This window comes from Varanus komodoensis, unplaced genomic scaffold, assembly GCF_004798865.1.
Source record: "Varanus komodoensis strain SLA01 unplaced genomic scaffold, ASM479886v1 scaffold36, whole genome shotgun sequence".
NCBI lineage: Eukaryota > Metazoa > Chordata > Lepidosauria > Squamata > Varanidae > Varanus > Varanus komodoensis.
Window position 1 is genome coordinate 1,646,376 of NW_025335873.1, and position 23,956 is coordinate 1,670,331.

The 23,956-nt window shown below is 52.1% G+C and overlaps 1 protein-coding gene across 1 annotated transcript in view; it reads left to right on the forward strand.

The window, feature by feature from the left end:
• The first annotated feature begins 676 nt into the window (after positions 1 to 676).
• Positions 677 to 23,956, forward strand: part of FIBCD1 (fibrinogen C domain containing 1) — a 32,099-nt gene continuing 8,819 nt past the window's right edge. The window contains exons 1-4 of the mRNA XM_044440022.1: positions 677 to 686; positions 4,244 to 4,725; positions 8,267 to 8,426; positions 10,128 to 10,264. Of these exons, the coding sequence (XP_044295957.1) occupies positions 4,252 to 4,725; positions 8,267 to 8,426; positions 10,128 to 10,264 (771 nt within the window). The 5' untranslated portion in view covers positions 677 to 686; positions 4,244 to 4,251. The remainder of the gene's footprint in view (positions 687 to 4,243; positions 4,726 to 8,266; positions 8,427 to 10,127; positions 10,265 to 23,956) is intronic.

Here is a 23,956-nt window from a genome sequence, read left to right on the forward strand (position 1 = left end):
AGGCGGGCCCCCCGCGGAGGCCTGCCCTTCCTCGCGATCCTGCCCCTTGGCTGAGAGGGGAAGTGGAAGCAACTGGGAAGGTACGACGTGCATCATGGGGAAGCTCCAGATGGCCTTGTCCTCCCTCCTCACGTGGCTCCAGGGAGCAGCTGGATCCCCACCGGGGCCCGCAGCCCCCATCCCCCCGGGGGCCCGCAGTGCCTGATGCTGCCATGGCCACGGCCACCAGCAGCCCCAGCTAGTGCCAGGCTGTGCCTGGAGGCTCTGCTCCGTGCTGGGCCGGGAAGCGGCTGCTCTTCCCCATGCGAAAACTGGCAGGGAGCCGCTTTGCCCCCGGCCCCCTTGGGAGGGTGCCGGCTTGGGAGGGAGAAGCTTCCGGGATGCACGTCTGGGACCAGGAAACCGGTCCCACTTGCCTTTTTCCCGCTCATCAAACCCCTGGAACAGGGTTTCTGCTTGCTTGTTTGTTTGGCTGCTTTTGTTTCCTTTGTCCAGAAGAAGATAGCATTACATGCACGGAGAGTAATGCGCCGCTTGGCTCCCTGCCATCTCTTGCCAGACGTATTCTTTGCAGCTCTTTGGCGGGTGATCTGTCTTAAAGCGAGCTTTTTAATTTTTCCTTCTCAAAGGGGACTTGTGGTGTCCCCGCTACAGGAAGGCCTTGGGGAAACGGCCGAGGGACAGACGGCAATCAGCACCCCGAATCAGAATGATTTGGGGCCTCATATTCCAATTCAGAGTCTGGTTAGAGCGGGATGGGCTATTTCAGTCGGGCTGCCTGGGATGTAAGACCCTCGCACAAAGCAGGGACGAAGGAGCCGGCCGGCAGCCCAGAGGCAGCCATGCCTTCCTTGACGCCTTCTCCGTATCACTGGCTTCTCTTTACCTGTTATTAGACTGCCCAGTTCACAAAAGTCATAGTAAAAACGAAGATGAAAGCTTCACCTCCTTCCAAGCAAATCTATAGGCTGCTGCAGGGTAAAGACAGCAAAACACAACAGCCCCTTTGAAAAGAAACCTTAAAGTGAAGGGCAGAAAAGCCTGGGAAAATAAGAAGGTCTTCAATCAGGTGAGCTTCTCTGGGGAGGACCTGCTACAGCTGGGGAGCCATCCTCAAAAAGTCTCTTCCTTTAGTAGACTTTAGTAGACTTTTGCCTTGCCTCCTCTGGCAAGAGCTCCTGGATCTGAGGGGGAGGTGGATCTTAAGATGGAGGCAAGCACAGAATTCTGGAATCGCAGAATTGGGGAGCGGCAGAGTTGGGAGGGGCCAGAGGGCCGCCTGCTCCAGCACCCTGCTCAGCGCAGGACTCCCAGTTACAGCTTCCCTTCCAGCTTCCAGCTGCATCTTGAAGGCCTCCAGGGAGGGAGAGCCCGCCACCTCTCTGGGTCATTGGTTCCACTACTGTACTGCTTTACCATTCAGGCAATTTTTCCTGATATCTAGGAGCCCGTTATTCCATGTACGTGAGGGGAAGTAACCTTTCCACCTTCAAGCAGTCTAAGACTTGAAAGTTTCATCTCAACCCTTGGAATCAGGTCCCAGGAACAGAGCAGAAGCCGGTCCACTTGACCGGTGACGTCCGCCTTCCCACGACGTGGGTGCGGATGAAGCCAGTGATGGGCACGAGCCCTTCATGTGTGGGGTGGCGTGCATGAACATGGTTTATGTGCTCCTGCCTGGTTCTCAAATGCATCGGCTTTCCTTCATGCAGGTGGCAACCCGTTTTATAATAAGGGCCTGCCCTGCCTTTCGAATCCCAGATCACACGGGGAAGAAAAATATTCTCCCTTCCTTGAGGCTTCTGTTGGCCCCCACTCTATTTATGTGATTCTTATTTGAATATCTGAGAAGTATAGCTAAGGGTGCTTCTCAAAGCGATATCAATAATATCAATTTAATAATAACTCTTGACATTCATGGGAAGGTACTTCACGTGGATTATCATCGCTGTCATCTTTGGACAGCCCACCTCTCCAGTCGGTGGGGATGTTTGTGGGTTGGCAGCAGGGTGCAGAAACTGAGAGAAGGCCTACTCTGAGTAAGGCAGCTAGTCGGATGGCTAGCTGTTGTCCGTGCACGTTCTGGCAAACCTCCGGGTCGCCCACGAGAGGCTGACCTTTTTGGCTGGATCGGCAGCTCAGATTCTGAGAATGAGGTGGGTGCAGGCGAGACGGCCCATCCTGGCAGGGCTGACAGCTCAGGATCTGATAACAAGATGGTTGTTGAAACGGGCTCAGCAGCAGCTGCAGTCCAAGGCCCTGAGTCCCCCCCCCCCCCCCCATGCCTGCTAGGAAAGAGAGTAGTTCAAGTCCAAGTCCAGCCGAGGGGCCCGGTCAACCCGCCCACGGGAAAGAGGAAGAGGAACATCTGGAGGATTAGAGAAGGGGAGTCCATTGGATGGGAAGCTCCAGCCTCCCGAGGTGGACCTGAGAGGGCATCATCACAGCCGTCGGGTGGCCCAGTTGGGCTCTCAGAGGAAGGAGCGCAGGTGCGCCCAGCTCTACAGAGCTCTTCCGATGGGCAGGCGCAGAAGGATTCATAAGCAAAGCTTTGGATGAAGAGGGCCAGAGAGGGTTCAACATTTCACTTTGTGCATGCTCAGAGGCCTGCATGTAAAAAAAGACATTTGGCAAGAGGGGCTGGTGAGTGCTACTGCTGGGAGGGGGAACTCGGCTCACAACTGCATCTCCTTGTTGCACAAGGTCCTGAAAGCAACACACAAAAGCCAGAGCAGGCATGAAATGCTGCTCGGCAGCCCCGACTCTTTCATTCGGAGCCCCAGATGTCTGGGAGGGTCTTTGCCCCACCAGGCTGCTGTCTGTGGGCTTTTGTTGTTGTTAGTCGTGAAGTCATGTCCGACCCATCGCAACCCCATGGACAACACTCCTCCAGGCCTTTCCATCCTGCACCATTCCCAGAGTCCAGCTAAGCTCACACCGACAGCTTCAGTGACTCCATCCAGCCACCTCATCCTCTGCCATCCCCTTCTTCTTTTGCCCTCAATTGCTCCCAGCATTAGGCTCTTCTCCAGAGAGACCTTCCTTCTCATTAGGTGGCCAGAGTATTTGAGCTTCATCTTCAGTATCTGGCCTTCTGAGGAGCAGCCAGGGTTGATCTCCTCTAGGACTGACCGGTTGGATCACCTTGCGGTCCAAGGGACTCGCAGGAGTCTCCTCCAGCACCACAATTCAAAGGCCTCAATTCTGTGGGCTTGGGCGGAAATAAATTTGGGCCTCCAGTATGGACTGACCTCTGGCCCACATGTGCTTCAGCTCCCGCTGCCCCCCACCTGAATCTTCTTGCCTGAGTTTTTCCTGAAATCAAATTTCCTCCTTTCCCCTGCCCATAGATCACTTTTCGCAAAGTTTCTCATAGGGGGTGGGGGTGGGGGGACCTTCCCTGATCAGGAGAACCTGGGTGTGGGTTTCCTTGGTGGCAGCCAGCAGCCCTCTTGGTTCCAGACCATGACCTTGATGTACCGTTGCTCAGGGGCATTCTGGGAAATCCACTTTGGCTGCCTCCCCTGCGGGACTCTGTGCATCTTGAGAAGAGACACCTGCTGTCTTCTTTTCTCTGAGGCACGGCTTCTTCTCTAAGCCGTGTTCCTCTGTAAGCCGTGTTTCTGCATCAAAATGCGTCCACTGTTGCCGAGCATGGTCTGGGGGAAAGCATTTCTCGAAAGGACATAGGATGTCACCCAATAGCCACTAGATGAGCATTCTGGGGCCGTAGCATTCAGTGCATCTCCTCCTCCAGGGCCAGAGAAGGAGGGCCAGAGGGAGCTTTGTCTTCCTTCAGTGGTGGAAAGCACTGCAGAAGCAGCATATAAGTATTTGTACATAAATAAAGGGCATGGGCTCAAGTGGAGGGATTCCAGGGCAGTGAGAGACGGCTTGGGATCCAGCAGGTGCAGCACCTCCTTGTTCCCTGGGTAAGTCCCAGGCAAGGGAGAAGCTACCCCAGTCTTGAGGCCGACGCGGAGAATCTCCTTCCCCGAGGAAAGGGGGAGTGAAAAAGGAAGCCAGGGGAGCAAAATGACTCAGAGGGGAAGCGGTTTAATCCTGCCACCTCCCCGCCTTCTCTCCTGCCCAGTGGAAGCGCAGCAGGGCTGGGAAGGGGCTGTCCTGGTGGCCAAGACTCCTGACGGCCCAGGGGGCTGGCCCGCCAAGGCTTCCCGGCACGGTAGGCCCGGCTGGGCTGACTAGGCCAACGGCCTAACGCGCGTCTCGGGCCTTCCTTGTTCCCAGCGGATGAGCTGCGGTTATGTCTTGTGCACGGTCCTCCTGTCCGTGGCCGTCCTCTTGGCCGTCATCGTCACCGGCGCCATCCTCTTCATGAATCACTATCACACGCCCGTCACGGAGTCCCCGCCCATCATCAGCACCAACCCCGACGAGGCCAACGCCCTGGTCACCATCGAGAAAGCCGACAGCTCCCGCATCAACATCTTCATCGACCCGAACTGCCCCGAGCAGGGGAACGGGCTCGCCCACCTGGAAGGCCTCCAGGCGTCCCTCCTGCGGGCCATCAGCGACCACGACGCGGAGGCCAAGGCGTCCACGGGGCAGGCGAGGGCCTTGCTGGGCGGCCTGTCGGATGAAGTGTCCCGGCTGCTCTCGCACGCCACTCAGCTCCGGACGGACTGCGACAGCCTGAAGAAGGGGCACAGCGCCATGGGGCAGGAGCTGAGCGCCCTGCAGAACGAGCAGGGGCGCCTCATCCAGGTGAGAGACGCGTGCGGCGCCCGGGTATTCCTGCTTGATACGGGGCATGCTGAGGAATTATGTAGCTATAAGGAGCAAGATATCCTCTGGCCACAGGTAGCAATGGAAAGATTGCCAAGAACAAGCAGCAAAGCAAAGCAAAGCGAAGCTGCATCGCCTGTTAACAGGTGTTGTCTCACAGGAGGGCTCCAGGAATGGAAAACGCGGAGGTGAAGCAAGGGCAGGGGTGGGAAGGCAGGCCTGGCTTGCGCTCAGGTTTTGGAAAGTACCTACACGCCAGTAAGTCCTCAAGATGCTGCCTTACCTCACTGAACTTCTCTGTGTTGATGGGAGTCATCAAAGGAAGCTTCGCGAATTCGGCACTGGTGCCTGGGGCAAGGTTAGGAGAAAGAACAGCCGTGACTTCCCGGTAGTTCGGGGCAGCCTGCCAAGTCCTGAAGCAAAATGGCTGAACATTGCAGGGCTACGCATTTGGGCAAGGTTTGCCAAGGGACTCACAAGATCTAGCTCATCTGGGCTGGACTGCTGCCACATCTTTTACGCAGAGTGCGCCTTGGACGCGTCTCTGGAAGGAATGCTGCCAGGCACGTAAAAGATTCAGGGCCCGGGTCCAGTCTCGGACATAAATCCGTATATGCTAATTTACAGCTATATTTTACACAGTTAGAAATGATTAGAGGGATTTATTTGAATTTCACGAGGCAAAGCCAGCCAGTTAGTTAACGAATGGGGGAGATTGTACCATGTGCAGAGAGAAGAGGGCTCCCTTTTCACTCCCCCGTGAAAATCGCCCCTTGCATGGCAAAGAAACAGAGTTAGCAAGCACAGCTGTTCGCACTGGGGGGCACTCAGGGCTCTGCAGAATTGACCTGAGCCCCTTGAAAGAGGTTCGGGGCCAGGGCCACACGGGTTCAAGCCGGTGGGCTCCAAAACCTTCTGATGTTCCCAAGGGTAGCAGGAAGGGCTATGGGAACATGAGGTGCCCACCCAAGAACAGCGGTGCTGGCTATCAATTCTCCAGGAAACTCTCAGCAACTTGGCTCCAGGTTGCCTGCGGGTGAAGCGCTTCCTGCACCAGGGGCTGCCTTTCCCTGCTCTCCGGGTTGCGGCGGAAGCGACATTTCCCCTGCTCCCCAGCATCTTGTATCTGGAAGTTCTTCCTACCTATAACTAAGCCTTACGCCAGTCATGACAGCCTCTTGTAACGGAAGGGAATCGGAACAAGAAAAAGGAAAATGGCCAGGGAACCTCCGAGACATCGCTGGTCGGAGGAAAGGTGTGGGGCCATCAGAAGGGCCCACCGGCAGAATGTAGGTGGGCAGAACTGGGACCCTAGCCAGGCCAGGTGTGCTCCCCATCACCTTCCATGTCTGCGAATCCTTCCCTAAGCTGGCGCACAGGGGGAGGCCAGGAGGGAAGGCTTGGGGGGAGAAGTCCCCTGGGCTTGGGACCTCTTCAGTGGGACGCCTGCAGAGCCACGTGGACCTTGCAGAGTCCTTGCTTTGTTCCATCTCGTTCTTTTCAGACCACCTCTCAGCCGAAGCTCTCTGAGCAGTCTCTGAAAGGGAAGTTTAAAAACTCGCAGCAGCCACACCGATAGCAAGACGCTTCCTCTTGTGAAGGACAGCCGGGTGGGAGGTGCCGCCCAGTAAATCGTTAAATCCCTTGGCCTAAAGGGCCACCTGAACCTTGTGATGAAGAGAGGGCAAGGTTGGCGGCGGGCAGGCCGCCCTGGGGAGGTTGTTCCATAGGTGGGGGCACCCCAGAGAAAGCCCCCAGCCTGTTGTCACCCTTCCAGCCTCCCTCGGAGTTGGCCTTTGGAGGAAGGAGCCGGGGTTGAGTGACGGGGACAGGGAGAGCCGCCGATGGGGGCTTGATGCATTGCAGGGAGTTGGCTCCAGCGCGCCAAGGATCGTGCCCCTGGGAAGAAGCGCTCCTGGCGGCCCCACAGTGCTTCCCGGAAGCCGGGGCTTGTGCCAAGGGCCGAGGTGGCCGTTCCCAGCACGCTTTCCAAAATCATTTGCCTGCTTTGCAGGACTTCACGTGATGCTGACAGAAGTGGAGGAACTGTGGCCCTTCGGACTGCTCCAAGGCTGCTATTGCAGCGCTGGAAGGGCAAGTGGGGCAGCCATAATGCAGGGGCTGAGCACTCAGGGAAGCGTTCAGGCTCCGAAGGGGAGCCTGCAGGTGCGATCTGCAAACGGACGCAGAGCCGCATCGCCTGCCTGCCTTGGCTGAGCCTCTGCGGCAAGAGGCCAGGGAACGCGGCGGCCTCCTGTCTGAACCAAAAGTGGGAGACACAGGGCTGCTGCCTTGATTGCAATGGATATAGTCACACCTGATGCTAATGAACTATACAATTTTAGGGGGTTTTTTTGGTTTGATTTTTACCTACTAAAATTCGTATTGAAAAATCAATGGGAAAAATGGCCGGATGCCTTCAAAGGCTCCACACACTGGCAGCAGCCGTCAGAGAAGGGCCTCCTGGGCTTTCTCCTCTTCATCATGGCAGCCTGCTTGTCCCTGTGCCTCTTGCTCTGGGCCAAACAAGAGTGGTGGAAAGAAAGAACAGCAGAGGAGAGAAACACAGAAACAGACCGAGTCAGAAGGGGTCTCCCGGGCCATCTAGTCTGACCCCCGGCTCCAGCTGGCTCTGCTCATGACATGCCCACCATGTGCATGTCCAGCCTGTCCTCTCACCAGATGTTACAGCCAACTTCTTCCCTGCCCGTCTCCCGGCAATGATGAGAAAGCAGTTGAGGAACAAGAGGAACTGGTGACCATGGTGGTGAGAGGTGGAGGATTCCTTGCCCAAGCAGCCTCAAAACATGCATTGCCCTGAGCTTCAGGTGGCTGTGCTTGGCCACTGAAGTGGATTCTGGCATCTGCAGCTCCTGTGGAAAATTCCTCTTGCCACCAAGTCTGGCCAGGCCTGGAGTAAATTTGCACCTGCTTCAAGGAACTGCCTTGGAAACAGGTTGAATTCACCATCGGGTCCTGCAGTTTCATTTCTCCTGGCCAGAAAGTCCTTAGCAACAAAAAGGAAACAGCACAGTATGTTCCCAGATCCCAGCATTAGGAGTACTCAAATAAACACAATTCCAATAAAGCGCTGTATGCATTAAAATAATTCAAACATTTAATTAAAGAAATAAGACCAAATCAACATGTTGGCAGAAAAGATGGATTGCTTTAAGCCACTGGTGGCCCTTAGTCTATTTTTAGAGGTAGGCCAAGCACAATTTGCAGTCTTTTGAGTTAACATGGAGTTTTTCGTTCTCAGTGAAACCAAGACGCAATGAGAAATCATTTGTTATTAAATTTTTATTTTATTCACACCATAAAAGTAATGCACAAAGTGGTTCCACTTGACACATTTTCTCTCATAATAAATGAAAGGCATTTTCTGCCTTAATTTCTAAAAGTAACTCTCTGATGAAAATTCAATAAAGTCAGGCGATTTTTGTTCGGTTTCAAAAAGGTGGAGGGGAGAAGGAAAAAAAATGTCACGGTAGATTTGAACTTTTCTCTTACCACACAGTTGCTCTCGGAAAGCCAGGCCAACATGGCCAGGCTGGTGAACTCGGTCAGCGATGTCCTGGACACCTTGCAGAAGGACCGTGGGGTGGTCCGGCCACGGCTCAAAGCGGACCTCCAGAAAGCTCCAGCGCGGGGCACTCGGCCAAAGGGATGCTCCAACGGTACGTGAGAGCTTCATCCACATGCTCTTCTTCTTGGGATAGGTCATCAGTTTTGGACCAATGCAGGAAGGGCTGTCCTTAGCCAGCGCCACAGGTAGGCATGCTTGGGCACTAGACAAGGGTCCCCTCAACTTTGGCTCATCAGGACCTGCTGCTTGTTCCCTGCCTCTCGCATTGGCTCGGACAATGTGGTGGAGTGATGGAGGAGCAGGAAGTCCCTGGCTTGCTTCTCTGTGGCCATTTGCCTGGCAGGCCAAGGTAAGAGCATCAAGATTTCAGAAAGATGCAGAAAAATTGGAAAAGGTCCAGAGGAGGGCAACAGAATTGACCCAGGGCTTGGAAACACTGTCCTGTGAGGAGAGACTGGGAGAACTGGGCATGTTCAGCCTTGAGAAGAGAAGACTGAGGGGGGCATGGTATCCCCATATAAGGACCTCAAAGGCTGCCACAAAGAGGAAGGTCAAGAGCTCTTCCTGCTGATGCCAGAGTGTAGGACACAGAATAACCAAGTCAAGTTGCAACAACCCAGATTCAGGCTGGACGTCAGGAAAAGCTTCCTCACTGTCAGAGCAATACGGCAGCGGGACCAGCTGCCCGGAGGGGTGGAAGGCTCTCCCACACTGGAGACATTCGGAAAGAAACTGGGCAGCCCTCTGAGTGGGAGGGTGTCACATGGTGTCCTGCAACAGCAGGGGTTGGACTAGATGGCCTTCATGGCCCCTTTTAACTCTGCTCTTCTATGATGGAGGAAGATGAAGAGAAGAAAGAGCAGCTGTAGCCATGGTGGGAGGGCAGGGAGGCTGACGGGGGGAGGGCTCTGGAGGTGGGCTGCCCACCAGGGCCTGCAAAAAGCTGGGGCCGTCCCTGGTGCTGTGCCCTTCCCCTTGGCCTAAGTCCCGGGGCACTGCTGCCCAGTTTTGGTCTCCGCTGGATAGGAGGTCCTTGGGAGACGCCAGCACCTTCCTTGGTTTCCTTCATTCGCTTCCTTTTCCTTTCCACTCCCTCCTCGAAGCTCAACTGGCAGTTCCTTCCCAGACACAAGCCCTGCCTTCCCTCGTCTCCAAAGGGCACCTTCTTTGAAATGCGCAAGGGGCTTCCATCCACCAGTGGACCCTCTCCCGACCATCAGGCAGCCATTCTGGGGGACCAGCCACCCTTCCCGCTGACAACAGGAAGCTCCCAGATTGTGTAACTTGGGCCTCCAATCGCCAGAACATTTCCACTCCAGAACATTTCCACTCAGAGTTCATGCTGAAATTCAATACCTCACAAATCATGTTGAAGGGTGTATTGAAATTTGGCTTCAAGAGATGCTTTTAAAAATGCTGTACTTCTGTCTTAATGGGCTGGACTCCGAGTGGGCAAACCCCTTGCAGAGAGTCTGAAACCCATTTTCTTCATGACTTGGAAAAGCCAGGGGTGATAATCCCCCCCTCAAAAAAAAGAGGCACATACCCCCAACCACCACTCATGGCTTTCTTTCGGCCACAAATAATTTGCATTTAAGTTTAAGAGTGACAGCTGTGCTACTGCATGAAGCAAAGGGTGTTTGAGTTAAGTGACAGAGCCTGAACCCAGAAACTCAAACAGCAAGGCTGTAATTTAGCCAATTAATTAGCCTGCTCTGTTTTCTCTCCCTCCCTGTCCTCTCTTTCCTCCATCCCCCTCTCGCCAACTCCTCTCCACCCGACACTGGTACAGGCTCCCGGCCTCGGGACTGCTTTGACATCTACACAAGCGGACAAGAAGAGGATGGTGTTTTTTCTGTCTTCCCCACTCACTACCCCGAGGGCTTCCAGGTCTATTGTGACATGACGACAGACGGTGGCGGATGGACGGTAGGGATCCTTGCCTGCCCGGCTAAGTCTCTTTGATGAGCTTGTTTTAGGAAGAGCGCCGTGGGCTTAGCCCGCACCAAAGGCTGGTCAAAACATGTGACCTTCCATCAAGGTTGAAGCAAAATACAATGTCAGGGAACAGATGCTGAGGCCTTGTAGAGCCGACGGAGGGACTGGGGGAAAACTGCTCGCCTGGGTTGATCGGTGGCCTGTGCTTCCACTCACACGGGTACCACTCACACGGGTGGGCCTGACACCAGAAAGAAAAGGCTCAGCATCCGCCAGATGCAGGACTTGTTCTGGACCAGACTGTAAAGCGATTTCTGTCTTTCTGTGTCATCACAGTGACTTGCATGGGTTTTGTTCGTGTAACTCATGTCAGACCCTTCACTATCCCATGCACAACTTTCCTCCAATCTCTTGCACGGATCAGGTCCCTTTTATCAATCCTAGCTGAGATTTCTTGGCGAGCCTTCCAGGTCTCCCACATGTTCCATGATCTGGGAACCATTCTGGCAGGTCACCCAGTTCCTTTGGGAAAAGGAGAATTAGGGGAAGTCCAAGCCTCTATTTCTTGACTGCCCAACCAAAAAAAGAAGACATCAAATTGCATAGAATGTTCATATGCTAATTTATATGAATAGCTGCGGATCTAGAAATAATTACTGTAATTCAAACAGAAAGATACTACATTTCACCACAGTGTGGAGGTTTAATTAGAAATAGCCTTCCTATCTTTCAGGTTCCTGCATATGCACCTGGTAAAAATATAACATCTTTGGAAATGTGGAAGGGAAATAAAGAGCAGAATTTCCCCCAAAAAGCATGCAGGAATTTTTGAAAAACATTTGGCCCTGTCTTTGGGGCTTAGAAATAATACACATAAAACAAACCTGCCTTGGTATGATTATGCAGACATAAAATAAACTCATTTCTGTCGGAGAGCAGATGGGAAGTAAATATATACTCAGTAAATGCGGAATATCATGATTAATGCTGACTTTATTATTAATAGAGTACACATAAATATGTGGCTTGCACACAGAGTTGGATTTTCTATGAGCTGGTATAGTTGGGCATTCTGCTTATTTATCTGGAGCCATAAAAACGAGGCTCTAGATTCCGCTGCTGTTTGGCAGGGTTGCCCAAGTGTGTGTGTGTGTGTGTGTGTGTGTGTGTGTGTGTGTGTGTGTTTTGGGGGAATGAGCTAGGAGACTGCCTTGTGTGTGAAATCCAGGGGGTGCCAAAGGACCCCCCCCCATGGGGTGCATGGGCAGTCCTCTTCTGTGAGGCCACCGGAAGGGCCACTCTAGCTCTCAGAAAAGGTGATCTTGGCTTTGGAGGGTCTCACAGGTACACGCAGCAAAGGCTGCAGCAGAAAAAGTGCTCAGCATAGCTCCCCAGGGACCCACCCCACCAAAATGGACCACCAAGAATGGCTTCCTCCTCATCGCCAGGCTCCAGGGCTCAAGAACCCCATTCTTGTGAACACGGCACTGAAGGGGATTCATGCTTGCAGAAGGTGCACAGTGAAAGACAAGGAGAGAACAAGAACTGAACAAGAAAAAAGATCTTGAAGTAATTGTGGACAACAGGCTAAACATGAGCCAAAAATGCAATGCAGCTGCCAAAAGGGCAGATGCTATTTTGAGATACATTGACAGAAGTATTGCTTCCAAATCACGAGAAGTAGTAGTTCCTCTATACTCCTCACTAGTCAGACCTCACCTGGAATACTGTGCCCTGTTCTGTCTGCCAAGATTTTAAAAAGATGCAGGTAAATTAGAAAGGGTCGAGCAGAGGGCAACACAAAGACCCAGGGCTTGGGAACACTGCCCTGTGAGGAGAGACTGGGAGAACTGGGCATGTTCAGCCTTGAGAAGAGAAGACTGAGGGGGGACATGAGATCCCTCTAGAAGGACCTCAAAGGCTGCCACAAAGAGGAAGGTCAAGATCTCTTCTTGCTGATGCCAGAGTGTAGGACACGGAATAACCAAGTCAAGCTGCAACAACCCAGATTCAGGCTGGACGTCAGGAAAAGCTTCCTCACTGTCAGAGCCATATGGCAGTGAAACTGGCTGCCCGGAGAGGCGGTGGGCTCTCCCACATGGGAGACATTCAGAAAGAAACTGGGCAGCCATCTGAGTGTGATGGTGTAACTTGGTGTCCCGCGACAGCAGGGGGTTGGACCCGATGGCCTCCATGGCCCCTTCCAACTCTACTATTCTATGATTCCTTGAGAGAGGAAGAAGAGGGGGATGAGGTGGCAGATGGGCATGGGAGGCTGCTGGGAGGGGGAAAGGAGGGTCACGGAGATGGAACAGTTGCCAATAGGGAGAGAAATGGATAGAGAAGGAGGGGGCCTTCCAAGTGCTCCTAAAGTTCCTTCCCACTTCGTTCCATGGACAGTTAACAGCACTGGGCTTCAGGAAGGACAAGTGCTGGCTGGAAATGGGCCCAGAGGTGGTCAAGGAGGGTCCTCAGGGATATGGAAAGCCCAAGAAAAAAGCTGGAAGGAGCTGTGTGGAGCTGAAGTGCATCTGGAGAAGAGGCGATGGAGCGGGGTATATGGTTGCGGCCCTGCTAGGGCTGGGGCCCATGAAGCCCCAGCTGCTCTCCGGGACCTTGGATCCTGTCTGGAATCTCCTGGCCTCTGGCAGCTCCGGGTAATCAATCTGCTTCGTATTCCCTCTGAAGCACGTGGTGCCAGAGGTGGAGGGCAGCATTCAGGACCATGGACGGTTCCACTGGGGGGCCTTGTGTGGCCAGCCTTCCCGATTGTCATTAGAGGCTCCAGAGCTTGGCTCTGTTCCATGAAGTCTTGAATGTCCTTTGGAGGCCCTGCAAGCTTTGAAAAAACATCTCAGCTTAATGGACATTTGGGGTGGGGGCAACTTTCAAGGAAGTTTGCAGCTGGGGAGGGAAGGATTAACTCTCTCCTCCCCAAAATTCCCCTGCTCCCCCACCAAAAGAATTAAGCTTTGGAAGTGGGACTGGGTCCACTGATTTGCGGTGACTGAGGTCAGGGTGCAAATGCATTCCATGATTTATCTTACTTGGGACAAGTGAGATGAGAAAATTGACTGACTTTGCCTCTTATGGAATTACAATAAATGCCAGCAATTACTTTCAAGCGTGCCTGGATCAGCATGCATTAGCATATGGAGATTCTATTCAGATTTGTGTCCTCAGTCTCTGGAGTGCTTGTTCTCTCCTCCAGCACATGGAAGGTCTTGATCAAATCGGCCAATATTGGAGAATTTATTGGAATACTTGGCAAAACTTCCTAAGAGTTACAGCAGTTTGATGATGGAGCCCAATTACCTGGAAAGCAAATGGTGGAGGTCTCCCAAAAGTTCCAGGTCCACCTGGTGCGGCTTGCTCTAACCTAGATTGAGCCAGGGCTGAACGGGGCATCCGAAAGAGCTTCTCTGCTCCTTTCTGCCAGTGAAGGGAGGGAGAGAAAATTCCACATGCAGAAACCCAAAGGGGCAGGATGAGTGAGAGCCCAGAGCGTTTTATTATAGGCAGACGACAAGTGCAAGAGACAGCTTTGGTTACCTTTGGAAGGCTTTGAATTAGGGCTGCCTCAGAGGTAGAAAGATATTGCGCCATAAATTCTTCCGGGCTTCTTCCGTGGTCCTCCTTCCACCCCACCTTTTGCTAGTGGTTGAGAACAGTCATTTACCAGTTCTGACATTAAGGGCGCCCTTTCCACACTGACATTTCTGCAAGGAATGATTGGTGGAAGAGCCTGGAATTCCCTGCCCTTTATTGCCAGCCTTCTTGGGGCACTGGTGGGAAGCAAGCCCCGGACCCCAACCTCACCAGGGGTCTTTCCACAAAGCCGTTTTCTCTAGAATTGTTTGCTTGCTTTTTATGGTTCTCCCACTGGCCATCAGAGTTCCAGTGCATAGGTGACTTTGATGCTTCTGGCTATTTGATATGCCGCAATTTGTTGTCTGTTCATTTGGGGCTTTTTAAAGGGAAAGGCAATGGGGAGAGTCAACCGAGATGCCTGGTAAAAAGCACCCAGGGGGCCCACTCCATGCTTTAGAGTCCCAGATCCAAGGTTGGGAATGGTCAGGGCAGGGGATCCATACTCTGGCCCCTCCCTCCCCTCATGCCTGGCATGGAAGGAACAGCTTCTCCAGGACTGGAAAATTGATCCCCCCAAAAAAAGGTGGTACAGGGAGCAGTTTGAGGGGGACAGGAGACCACCAATGTCTTAGCAGCATTGCAGGCAGGTTTCTTCTCCCCCACCCCAAATTACAGCACCTAGATGACCAGTTAGGGCAGAGTAAGAGGTCAGAGGTCAGAGACATAAAAGCATGAACAGTGCCATTAATAGGACGGTGCCCTCAGAATCATGGTAATTAATATTTTCCTATTGCAAAAAAGCCAAGCCTCAGGGCTCTTTCCTGGAAGCACCCTAGAAAGGTAACAGAAAGGTACCTATGAGATATTCAGGAGAAATTCTCATCAAGCAATTTCTGAGCACATGTCTCTGGAGTGCAGGAACTTGCAGTATGAGAGAACAGCTCTGAATTCACTGGTCCATCCATCTTTCGACCTGCCATTTTCAAGATGAAGTCATTGGCAAGAATCTGACAAGTTTCTCTCCTCCTCCGGGAGGCGGAAGTGACCTTCCCTTGGAGAGTTCGGGGCGCGAGAGCTGCTCGTGCCTTTAGCAAAGTTCCTAGACCGGGGGCCGGAGCGCGTCTGCAATGTCTGTGGAAAAGCTCCAGCAGGCGCGAAGAGATGCCGGAAGAGTGAGATGCAGGCACTGAGCAAGGAAATGGTGACGGCTGATAGGTAAAATGTTAGTGAGAGCCAGCAGAGTCGAGTCGGAAAGTTGCTTTAAAGAGGAGGTGCTCTGGATGCCTCCCTCGGGTCTCGTCAAGCTGCTGCGGTGGCAAAACGAGTGTTGGATTGCCGGGGGTGTTGTGCCTGCAAACACTCCACCCATGGGAATCGGTCCAGGTTTGCATCACGCAACAACCCAAAGGTGGGAGCAGCCCATGATGGGTTTCTTCCTGGATTCATGAGCTCCCGGTCCTGTCCTATTTTTCTCTCCATCTTACCCTCACAACAACCCTGTGAGTGGGGTTAGGCTGAGTCAGGGACTGGTCCCCACTGACACAAGAAACAGAGAAACAGAGCGAGTCAGAAGGGGTCTCTCGGGCCATCTAGTCTGACCCCGGCTCCAGCCGGCTCCGCTCATGACATGCCCACCATGTGTGAGTCTAGCCTGGTCGGAGTGCACCGGGCTTGCTCTATGGGCATCCACTCGGGGGAGGGGGCATTCCTGGAGGCCCGGATGGGTGCTCCTGGGTGTCCATTGACAGCAAAGGAAAATGAGTGCTTTCTCAGCCCACACGCTTTTCGGAGCATTCAGCCCTCTGAACTCCATTGGGCTGAATATTTTTATTCTGCTGGTTGTGATTAAATGCAAGTATGGTTGTTTCAAGATGCAAACCAACACAAGTGAAAGACTTTAGGAGACAGAGTGCCCGCAGGAAGGCCTTCTCTGCAGTGGCGCCCCGACTATGGAACCTGCTCCCCAGAGAGGTCTGCCTGGTGCCATCATTATATGTTTTTCAGCACCAGGTCAAGACCTTTTTATTTAATCAATATTTTAATATGTTTTAATACTGAACTTTATTGTATTTTATTAATTTGCAGCCAGATTGGATTGTCAATTTATCTATCTTGTAAGCCATCCAGAGACACAAGTAATTGGACGGCATACAAATTTTATAACTAAGTAAATAAATAAATAAAGTTTAGGCAGAGGAAAGGGGGATTGTAGGGTTGTGCCATTAATATTTCTTTTTCTTTTAATTATGATGGCAAGCTTCCTTGGGTGCTCTTTTCTTGTAGGAAGTGGGTGTTTGTGTGAATAAACACAATTAAATAGCTAAATCAACCACACCTCTAAGTAAGCAGAGTTGTAGCGATGCACGTCTGTGGAGATTTCATGCTGCATCTGTTCTTTCCAAAATAAAGTTGGGTTTTGTCCTGCCTGATAAGGACAGAAAAAGCACAAGGAAAACTTGGGAGCCACATTGATTTAAGATCTGATCCTGTGCTACACCCTCCAAAACTAAATAAATAAAGCATATTTCTTCCAGAGGCAGTGTGGGTTTGCAGCTCAGCCATTCCTTTTTCCAGCTTTACTTCATCAGCTCTCAAAGAAAGCATTTTTTTAAACTGGCACAAATAATAAGTGTGAAAGGATCGCTACAGATTAATAAAACCTGGGGGCAACCACCGTGCTGGCCCCGTTTCCCATCCCTCCATGCTGATACAAGCCGTAAAGTAACACATTAAGGAATGCAATAGCATGCATTATTTCCCCCAGATTCACTATAACATCCCTCGTCCATGTCGTTTTAGCAGTATGATTAATTTTTAATTGCTTTTTTTGTGCTCAACGGCCTTTTTGCCACATATATCTCGACGATTTCATATAGCATCTCTTCAACAGAAGGCGGTTTCCTGCCTAGCAAAAAGCTGGATTTAAAAGCCACAGCCTCAACTGTTGGCATCTTCGTAGCACTATGTCCATTTGCTGATTAACACAGGCAGTGTCAAGAGAAGCCCCACCAAGCGGGGAGCCCCGAGTCTTGCGTTTGGAGCCCCAGATCTGTGGAAGACGATCAGCCTCACACTGAAAGGCAGGTCTGGGGCACTGAGGATCGTGGCTGCATTGGCTCCGCTTGGAAAAGTGGCGCTTGGGCTTACTGTCTTTCCCCCTTTGCCCCCTTGACCCTCTGCCTATTTTTGCCCCTGAAATCAAAGGCTTTCCTTTGCAAGAGAGGGGATTCCCTGCTCGTGGAAGGCCCCATGTGGCTCTGGGGGCTTCCGCCCGCCCCCACATGCCCACCACAGTTCCTCCCTTTCGGAGGCTTTGGAGAGCATTTCTAGAGCGCTCGTTCAGCCGCCACAGGAGGGAGGGGCGGGGAGGGACCCCTTTAAGCCTCGGCGTAGCAGGGCCGGCTTAAATGTCACCCTCTCTCGCTGCAGGCATCACTCAGGCCGGTTTGGAGCCATTGCGGGGCTCCCTTGCTGTCGACGGCGTGAAAGGTCAGGCTCACCACCTTGTCCTATGCTCAGAGAGTGAGCAGCAACCAGAGCAGGACTTTGTGGATGGGCAAGATTTGGCTCCGAGTCCGTGCACCGGTTCGCAGTCTGGCTGTTGCCTTTTGCAGCAAATGATGCTCCGGGCCGTTTCCAGGGAGCACGTGGCTGCACTGTTCCTGCCCATGTGCAGAGGGCAAAGCAGGATGCACATGCATAAGGAAGCTCTGAGATTCCTTCTCGAGTGCTGAAAATCGGTTGCAGACTCTGGAATGCGCTCCCCAGAGAGGTTCGCCTAGCGCCAACTTTATACACTTTTCGGCGCCAGGTGAAAACCTTTTTATTTTCCTGTCATTTTAAGAATTAGAAATTTTACTCTGTTTAAATACCCACAGTCTTTTTTTTATTTTTGGTTATTGTTTTGGTTTTTATTTTTGCTTTTGCTTCTGTTGTTGATTTTGATTTATGATGATATCGTTTGGCTGTTTACGGTGGTCATTTGCTGTTACTAATTGTTATAATTCTTGCTATGTGCTGCTGTTTTGATTGTTATAATATTGTAAGCCGTCCTGGGATGTTTTTCTCGAGTAGGACGGGATACGAATGCTTTAACGAAATCGATAAATACATAAAGTGTGGTGGCCATTGCAAATCTGCATTTGGCGGGGGATGGCCTCCCGTCTCCAAGTGTCTAAGAAGGAAAATAAAAGAGAAGGCAGAGGGCTTCATTACAAGATGGCTGGGGTGAAAGGGGGCGCCCGGGAAGCTTGGGAGAGGCGCAGCAAGGCGAGGAGGTGGCGGAGAGCTGGTGACAGCTTGGCAGATGGGCTGTGTTTGACGGGGAAGGGGTGTGAGGCTACCACGGCGAGGCCAGGCCGGTGGCCCCATCTCGCAGCGGCTTCTCCCATCCAGATCCCTGACAAAACGTCATGTCGTAAGATTTGCCGCGGTGCCTTTTTGCGGAGGGACGGTGAGCGCGAGTGATGCCGCCTCCCTCTCTGGCTCAAGCCGATCTGGCTGCTTTCTATTACAGACACCGGTCTAGAACAAGAAGGCCTGCCAGAACCAATTGCTTGGGGGCTCAATCGAGCCTTGGAAGTAAAGAGCGGGTGGAGGGACTGCCGCTTCGGAGCCGTCCCTCTTCCTTCCCTTACAGCCACATCTCCACTTGGGTCAAGATGCGCTGCTTCGGAAGCCTTCTCGCTTTCGGTGCCTCGAATGGAGAGCCCTGGGGTGGCCATGTGTCCTCTTTTGCAGAGGACGCCCCTCTGTTTTCGGGTGTCTGCTCTTCAAAGGGCTTTCCCAGCCAGGTCTGGCTTCAGATAAAGGGCCACTGGAATGGTGTTGATCAAGAACAGCACCGGAAGCAGCTCTGCGTGTGTGGAGGGAAATAATGCACTCGAGCGCCTCCAGGGATGCTCTCCCTCCTTCTCCACACAACCGCAAGGCCAGGGTACGCCACGGATATTTGAGATTGCCAGGAAATCATTACTAGCTCACCACAAAGCAGGAACTTGGTGCAGATCGAGATTGGCACAACTTTCCCCGCAGTTCCACACATTTCCTCCATGGTTTAGAGAGGCTGAGTCAGTCGGCCAAGGAAATCGGTCCGGGAATCTGGAATGAGACAGTGGCAAGCAGGCGAGTGGCGATGCGTGACTGTTTCAGCGGCCGTGTGCTTGATAGGTCTGGCGGCTCAAACCAGGCTGCTTGTCCAAGAGAACACACAGTGCACACATGTTCCTTGAAGCCGTCGTGCACGGGGGTTTCTTTTTGAGGGGTGGGCAGTCTGTTTTTTACCAGTACTTCCTGACAGTCAGGACCCCGAGGGTGTGGAATGGGCTTCCACGAGAGGTGGTTGAGGCCCCATCGGTGCGGGTGTTCAAGGATAGCCTAGACGTCCACATGGTGGGCATGTCATGAGCAGAGCCAGCTGGAGCCGGGGGGTCAGACTAGATGGCCCGGGAGGCCCCTTCTGACTCACTCTGTTTCTATGCTATTTGTACACTACTCTGTGATTCGTTCTAACAAGAAGGTACAAATACTGCTAATAATATGAGGGGTCTTCAAAAGGTTTACACACTTTTATATTGTATAAATATTTTTATAAATATTTTTGCTGATGGCATTAAAAAGTTGGTACAACACTGGGGAAAATGCATCACAGGGGAAGGTGACTATGTAGAAAAGTGAGGTAATTTGTTTTTGAAATTTTTAATAAATAAGAGTTTTAAAAAGTGCAAACTGTTAGAAGACCCCTCGTATATAGTATATAGTCTATAGTACATATTTATTAATAATATATAAACATACACCTTCATCATTGTTCTTATATTATTATTATTATTGATGATGATGATGATAATAATAAACACAATGAATTTTTATATATGATAAAATTAAAAATAAATGTTGCAATAAACAAAAGTGACAGGCTAAGCATTCCTCAGGCGCGGCTTCCCACGCCCTGGCATCTCCAGGCTGGAAAAAGCTGCACCTGTTTCATGCCTGGCTGTTTGGGCATTTTCCCAGGCACCACTCTGGTGTCTGAGAGCAAACCTTTCCCCAGAGGGGCAGAGCCGGGCAGGAGAGCCGAGGGAATCCCTCACCGGCCAGGCCAGGCCAGGCCAGGCCGCACGAGGCCTCGCGCCCGTTTCTGGCTGCAATGCAGGGCAAGCTGGAGAAGGCCAGCCAGGAAGCCCAGATCTCCAGGCTGTTGGGGTAATCCTCTTGCCCGGCCTTATGCAAGGCAGAGGCCAGCTCCGAGGCTTTTGGCTCTGCCCGCGGAGGGCAGGCAGACTCAGCACAGCTCCCTGGGAGCAAAGGGCACCTGACCCCTAAGCCAGGGCTCCAAGCCCCCCATCGCTCCTCGAGCACAGAAGCGATGGCGTGCAGGGAAATGTTCTAGGTGTAAGAAGTTCTAGGTGGAATGTAGCTGAGTAATGATAGAAAAATGCACTTTTTTTGGATGTGGTCACACTTGTTGACAAAGCATTGATTAAGTGATTAAGCATTGATTGGGAGCCATTTTGGTTAAGAGCATGGGACTGGGACTCAGAGGATCTGGGTTCAAGTCCCTGCTCAGCCATGGAGCCCACTGGGTGACTTTGGGCCAGTCACAGACTCTTAGCCCAGCCTACCTCACAGGGTTGTTGTTGTGGGGATAAGATGGAGGAGGAGAGATGATGTAAGCCCTTTGTAGGAAAAAGGCAGGATATAAATTGCAATATAAATAAATGCCAAAAGAGGACTGCCCCGCACCCATGTCAGGGGAAGGCTTACTAGGGCTGGGGACCCGAAACTTTCACTGGGGGGCCCAGATTCTAGGGGACCATCTGCCCCACTGCCCAGGGATGCTTGCCGGAATCGGTGACCAGGGCGGTGAGGGTCTGTGCTGTGCCCGATCCCCGTGGACGACGGAGCATCTTCAGGCACTGGCACCCCGCTGTGACTCTTCCAGGGAATGCTCTCCCTGGAATCTGAGGTCCTCCTTTGGAGAAAGGGCTCCTTACAGACTTCAGAGCCCATGCCGACTGGCATGGGACCCCTTGGTGGTGTTCGTCACCCTGGAGGCCTGCGCCAGCCCCACTCTGGGGTCCTTCTGAAGGAGGGGAGGGCCTAAACCAATGCCGTTACCTTGTGCCCTCCTTCGGACTGCCAGAGTTGGCATCCTGCCTGCTCTGCCCACTAATCCGGGTTCCCTGGCCTTAAAGCTGCTGCCTATGAAGACACTCTTCTCAGTAGGAAAAAATGCCCGCACAGGCAGCTATGGCCTAGGCCTCTTTTTTGGAAAGGTCAGGAAGACCCCATCCCAGCTCCTTAGAAGCACACGGTGCCAATAATTCTGTGAATGAAACAAAGAAACCAACTGGTGTGATGGGCCCAGGAGCAAGATCTAGAAACGGAGTTCACCTTCTCTCTGGGAGGGTGTGACCACTGCCCACGAGGGACGACAGCCCAGCCCCATAATCTGTGGCACTGGTGGAGGTTTGCCATCGCACTAAACATACTTTGCAAAGTCAGAAACGAAAGAAGAAAGCTCTTATATTCCTTCTGAGATCATCTCTTTCGAGATGCTCAGGGCTGAACAAGAGCTCATTTCCTTCCCTTAATTTAAACAGAGCAAAAAAGCCCACGCACACTCAAAATCAAATTCTGAAAGGAAGGGCAGGTATCGCATTTTTTGTGCAAGGTGAGGGTCCTACCTGAGGCCACCCTCGCTCTTCCTGCCCCCCCGCCCCACACCTCCAAGTGATTTACCTATAAAAAGGACATACACAAACTGCTGAAAACTGAACACAAGTACGGAAGAAAAGTGGCCATTCTGAAATGTGCAGAAGGGCTTTCCATGTCGGACAGGTGTAACTTCTGAAAAGGCTTCATTAAATGTTGGCAATTTCTCTTCCCCTTAAAATTCCTGCCTGCTCCAGGATCATTAATTCAACCGTCAGGATGTTGCTTTCAATCTGAATGCACCGTGTGTTTTTTATGGGATCCACTTTGCCCCCTCAGCAGATCCTAAAAGTCTACTGGGAAGCAGGATGTGGGTTAGATTGCTTCTCTTGCTCCATAAATCTTTTCAGGTGAGGTCATATAATTTCCTCATCGCAAGGTCAGGTGGGCAGCAAACTCATGGCAGGCTGAGGATGGAAATTCACCCCAACTCTTTGCTAGCTTGCTGCTTTTCTGTGCACTCAAGTGAAGCAAATTGGATGTCAGCAGTGGGGCTCCGTGGGGGTCTCTACTGGGATCAGAGTTTTGGAACTTGCCCATAAATTATCTGGCATTAGGAGTGACAAGGCCAGGTTTGTCCAAATTACTTAGGGTGGTTTAAACAAAGAGAGAAATGCTCCAAATAGGGTTGAAATTTCTCCAAACGGGCTGAACAGGTGCCAAAGGCAGTTCTGGGTAAACAAGTGTAAAGTGATACCTTCTGGGGCAGAAAAGCCCAATTTCGGTTATAAGCTGATGGGATCTGAGTGAGCAGTGGCTGACCAAGAAAGAGATGGTGGAGTTTTAGTGAAAACGATGCCCCAGAGTACAGCTGCTATGAGAAAAACAAATTCCAGCTTGGGCATAAATAGGAGAGGAATTGAAAAGACAGCTGGCAATTTAATATGGACCTTATATGTGACCTTATACAAATGTATTATGGGAACGCATTTCAAATATTGTGCGCTGTCCTGGACACATCACCCAAAAATGCATTTTGCAGAGGAGGGAAGGGAGCAGAAAATGGTAATTGCTGTGAACTAGAGAGAGAGCTTCAACTCTTGGGCAGTATAAGCATGAACAGGGTATTTAAGGACAAGATGGTCAAGGCACTGGAGCATGTGAGCTTGCAGTGCCAGGGATGGTTCGACTTGGAGAAAAGCTAGAGGAACCATGTCCTGGGAGAAGCAAGCCAAGTTCTGCTTGGTGTGGAGTCCGTGAACGGGGCGGTGGTGTGGAGAGAGACGTTTTCCAGCTTCTTGCCTAGTTCTCCAGTCCATGGATGTTATCCTAAGTAGTGGGAGATTTGGGGCAGATCAAAGGAAGGGCTTCTCCACACAGCACAAACTATGCAGTCTGGGACTGAGCAGCTGATATTGTTCCCCCTTTTTGTCTTCTCTACAACCCTGTGAGGAAGGACAGACCGAGAGGCAGAGACTGGTGCAAACGTCATGGCCGAGTGGGGAAGTCAGCTCTTGGATCTCCCAAGACCAACACTTTTCCTGATGAAAAGGGTTTTATGAGGAAAAGGGGCTGCATTGGCCTAGTTGTGTCCTGTAGGAACTGGAGAAGCAAGCCTATGTTTTTTTATTTCATGGTCCCACCTTTCCTCCTCTTGCCAAGAACCCCAGGAGCCTGATACCCTCCTCCCCCTCCATTCCACTCATTGGCGCAGCGGAGAGTCAGGGCCTGGCTCCAATTCACCCAGGGAGCTTCCAAGCTGAGCAGGGTCTGGGACCGAGCTCTCCCAGGTCCCAGTCCAACACAGCCTCTGCCTCACCACGCTGGCTCCCGGATCCGTGAGACGCAGAAAAGGGGTACAAGCAGCCACCGAAATAGCAGGTCTCTTCTTTCCTCCGTCTCCAAGTGGGGCCCGGCACCGGCAAAGTGGTGGGTGGTGTCATGGTGGTGGGAGAGGATAACTCCATTACGGATGCCTCTATTTAAAGCTGACGCAGTCAGTAGGACCCTCCTGGCTTGGACAAGGAAATGGTCCGGCATCGAAGTGACGTGCCGCCAGCCCAAAGCTTCGGCAGCCCTGTCAGCAGCCCCTCTCGGCTCCTGCGGGTGCCATCCCAGAAAGCGAGCTCGAAAGCGGCGTGAAACAGGGCAGGGAGGGAAAGTAGCCACCCAGGTTGGCTGCACCTGGAGGGCTTCGGACCCACATTATAAAGCGGCCACTTACACGGCACCAGAGAAGAAGGAACACACCACCAAGAAGCTGATCTGCAAGGTTTGCCTGTGCTAATGTCGAGACAGGCACACATCAGAAATAATAGTTAGGTGGGGAAAGGTCGCACCCCATCGCCGTGGTTTGCCAGGGCTGGACGGTGGCTGGGCAGGGGCAAGGCAGGTGGTCCTTTCTCGCCTTAGCGTTCTCTGTCCTGAAGCCAAACA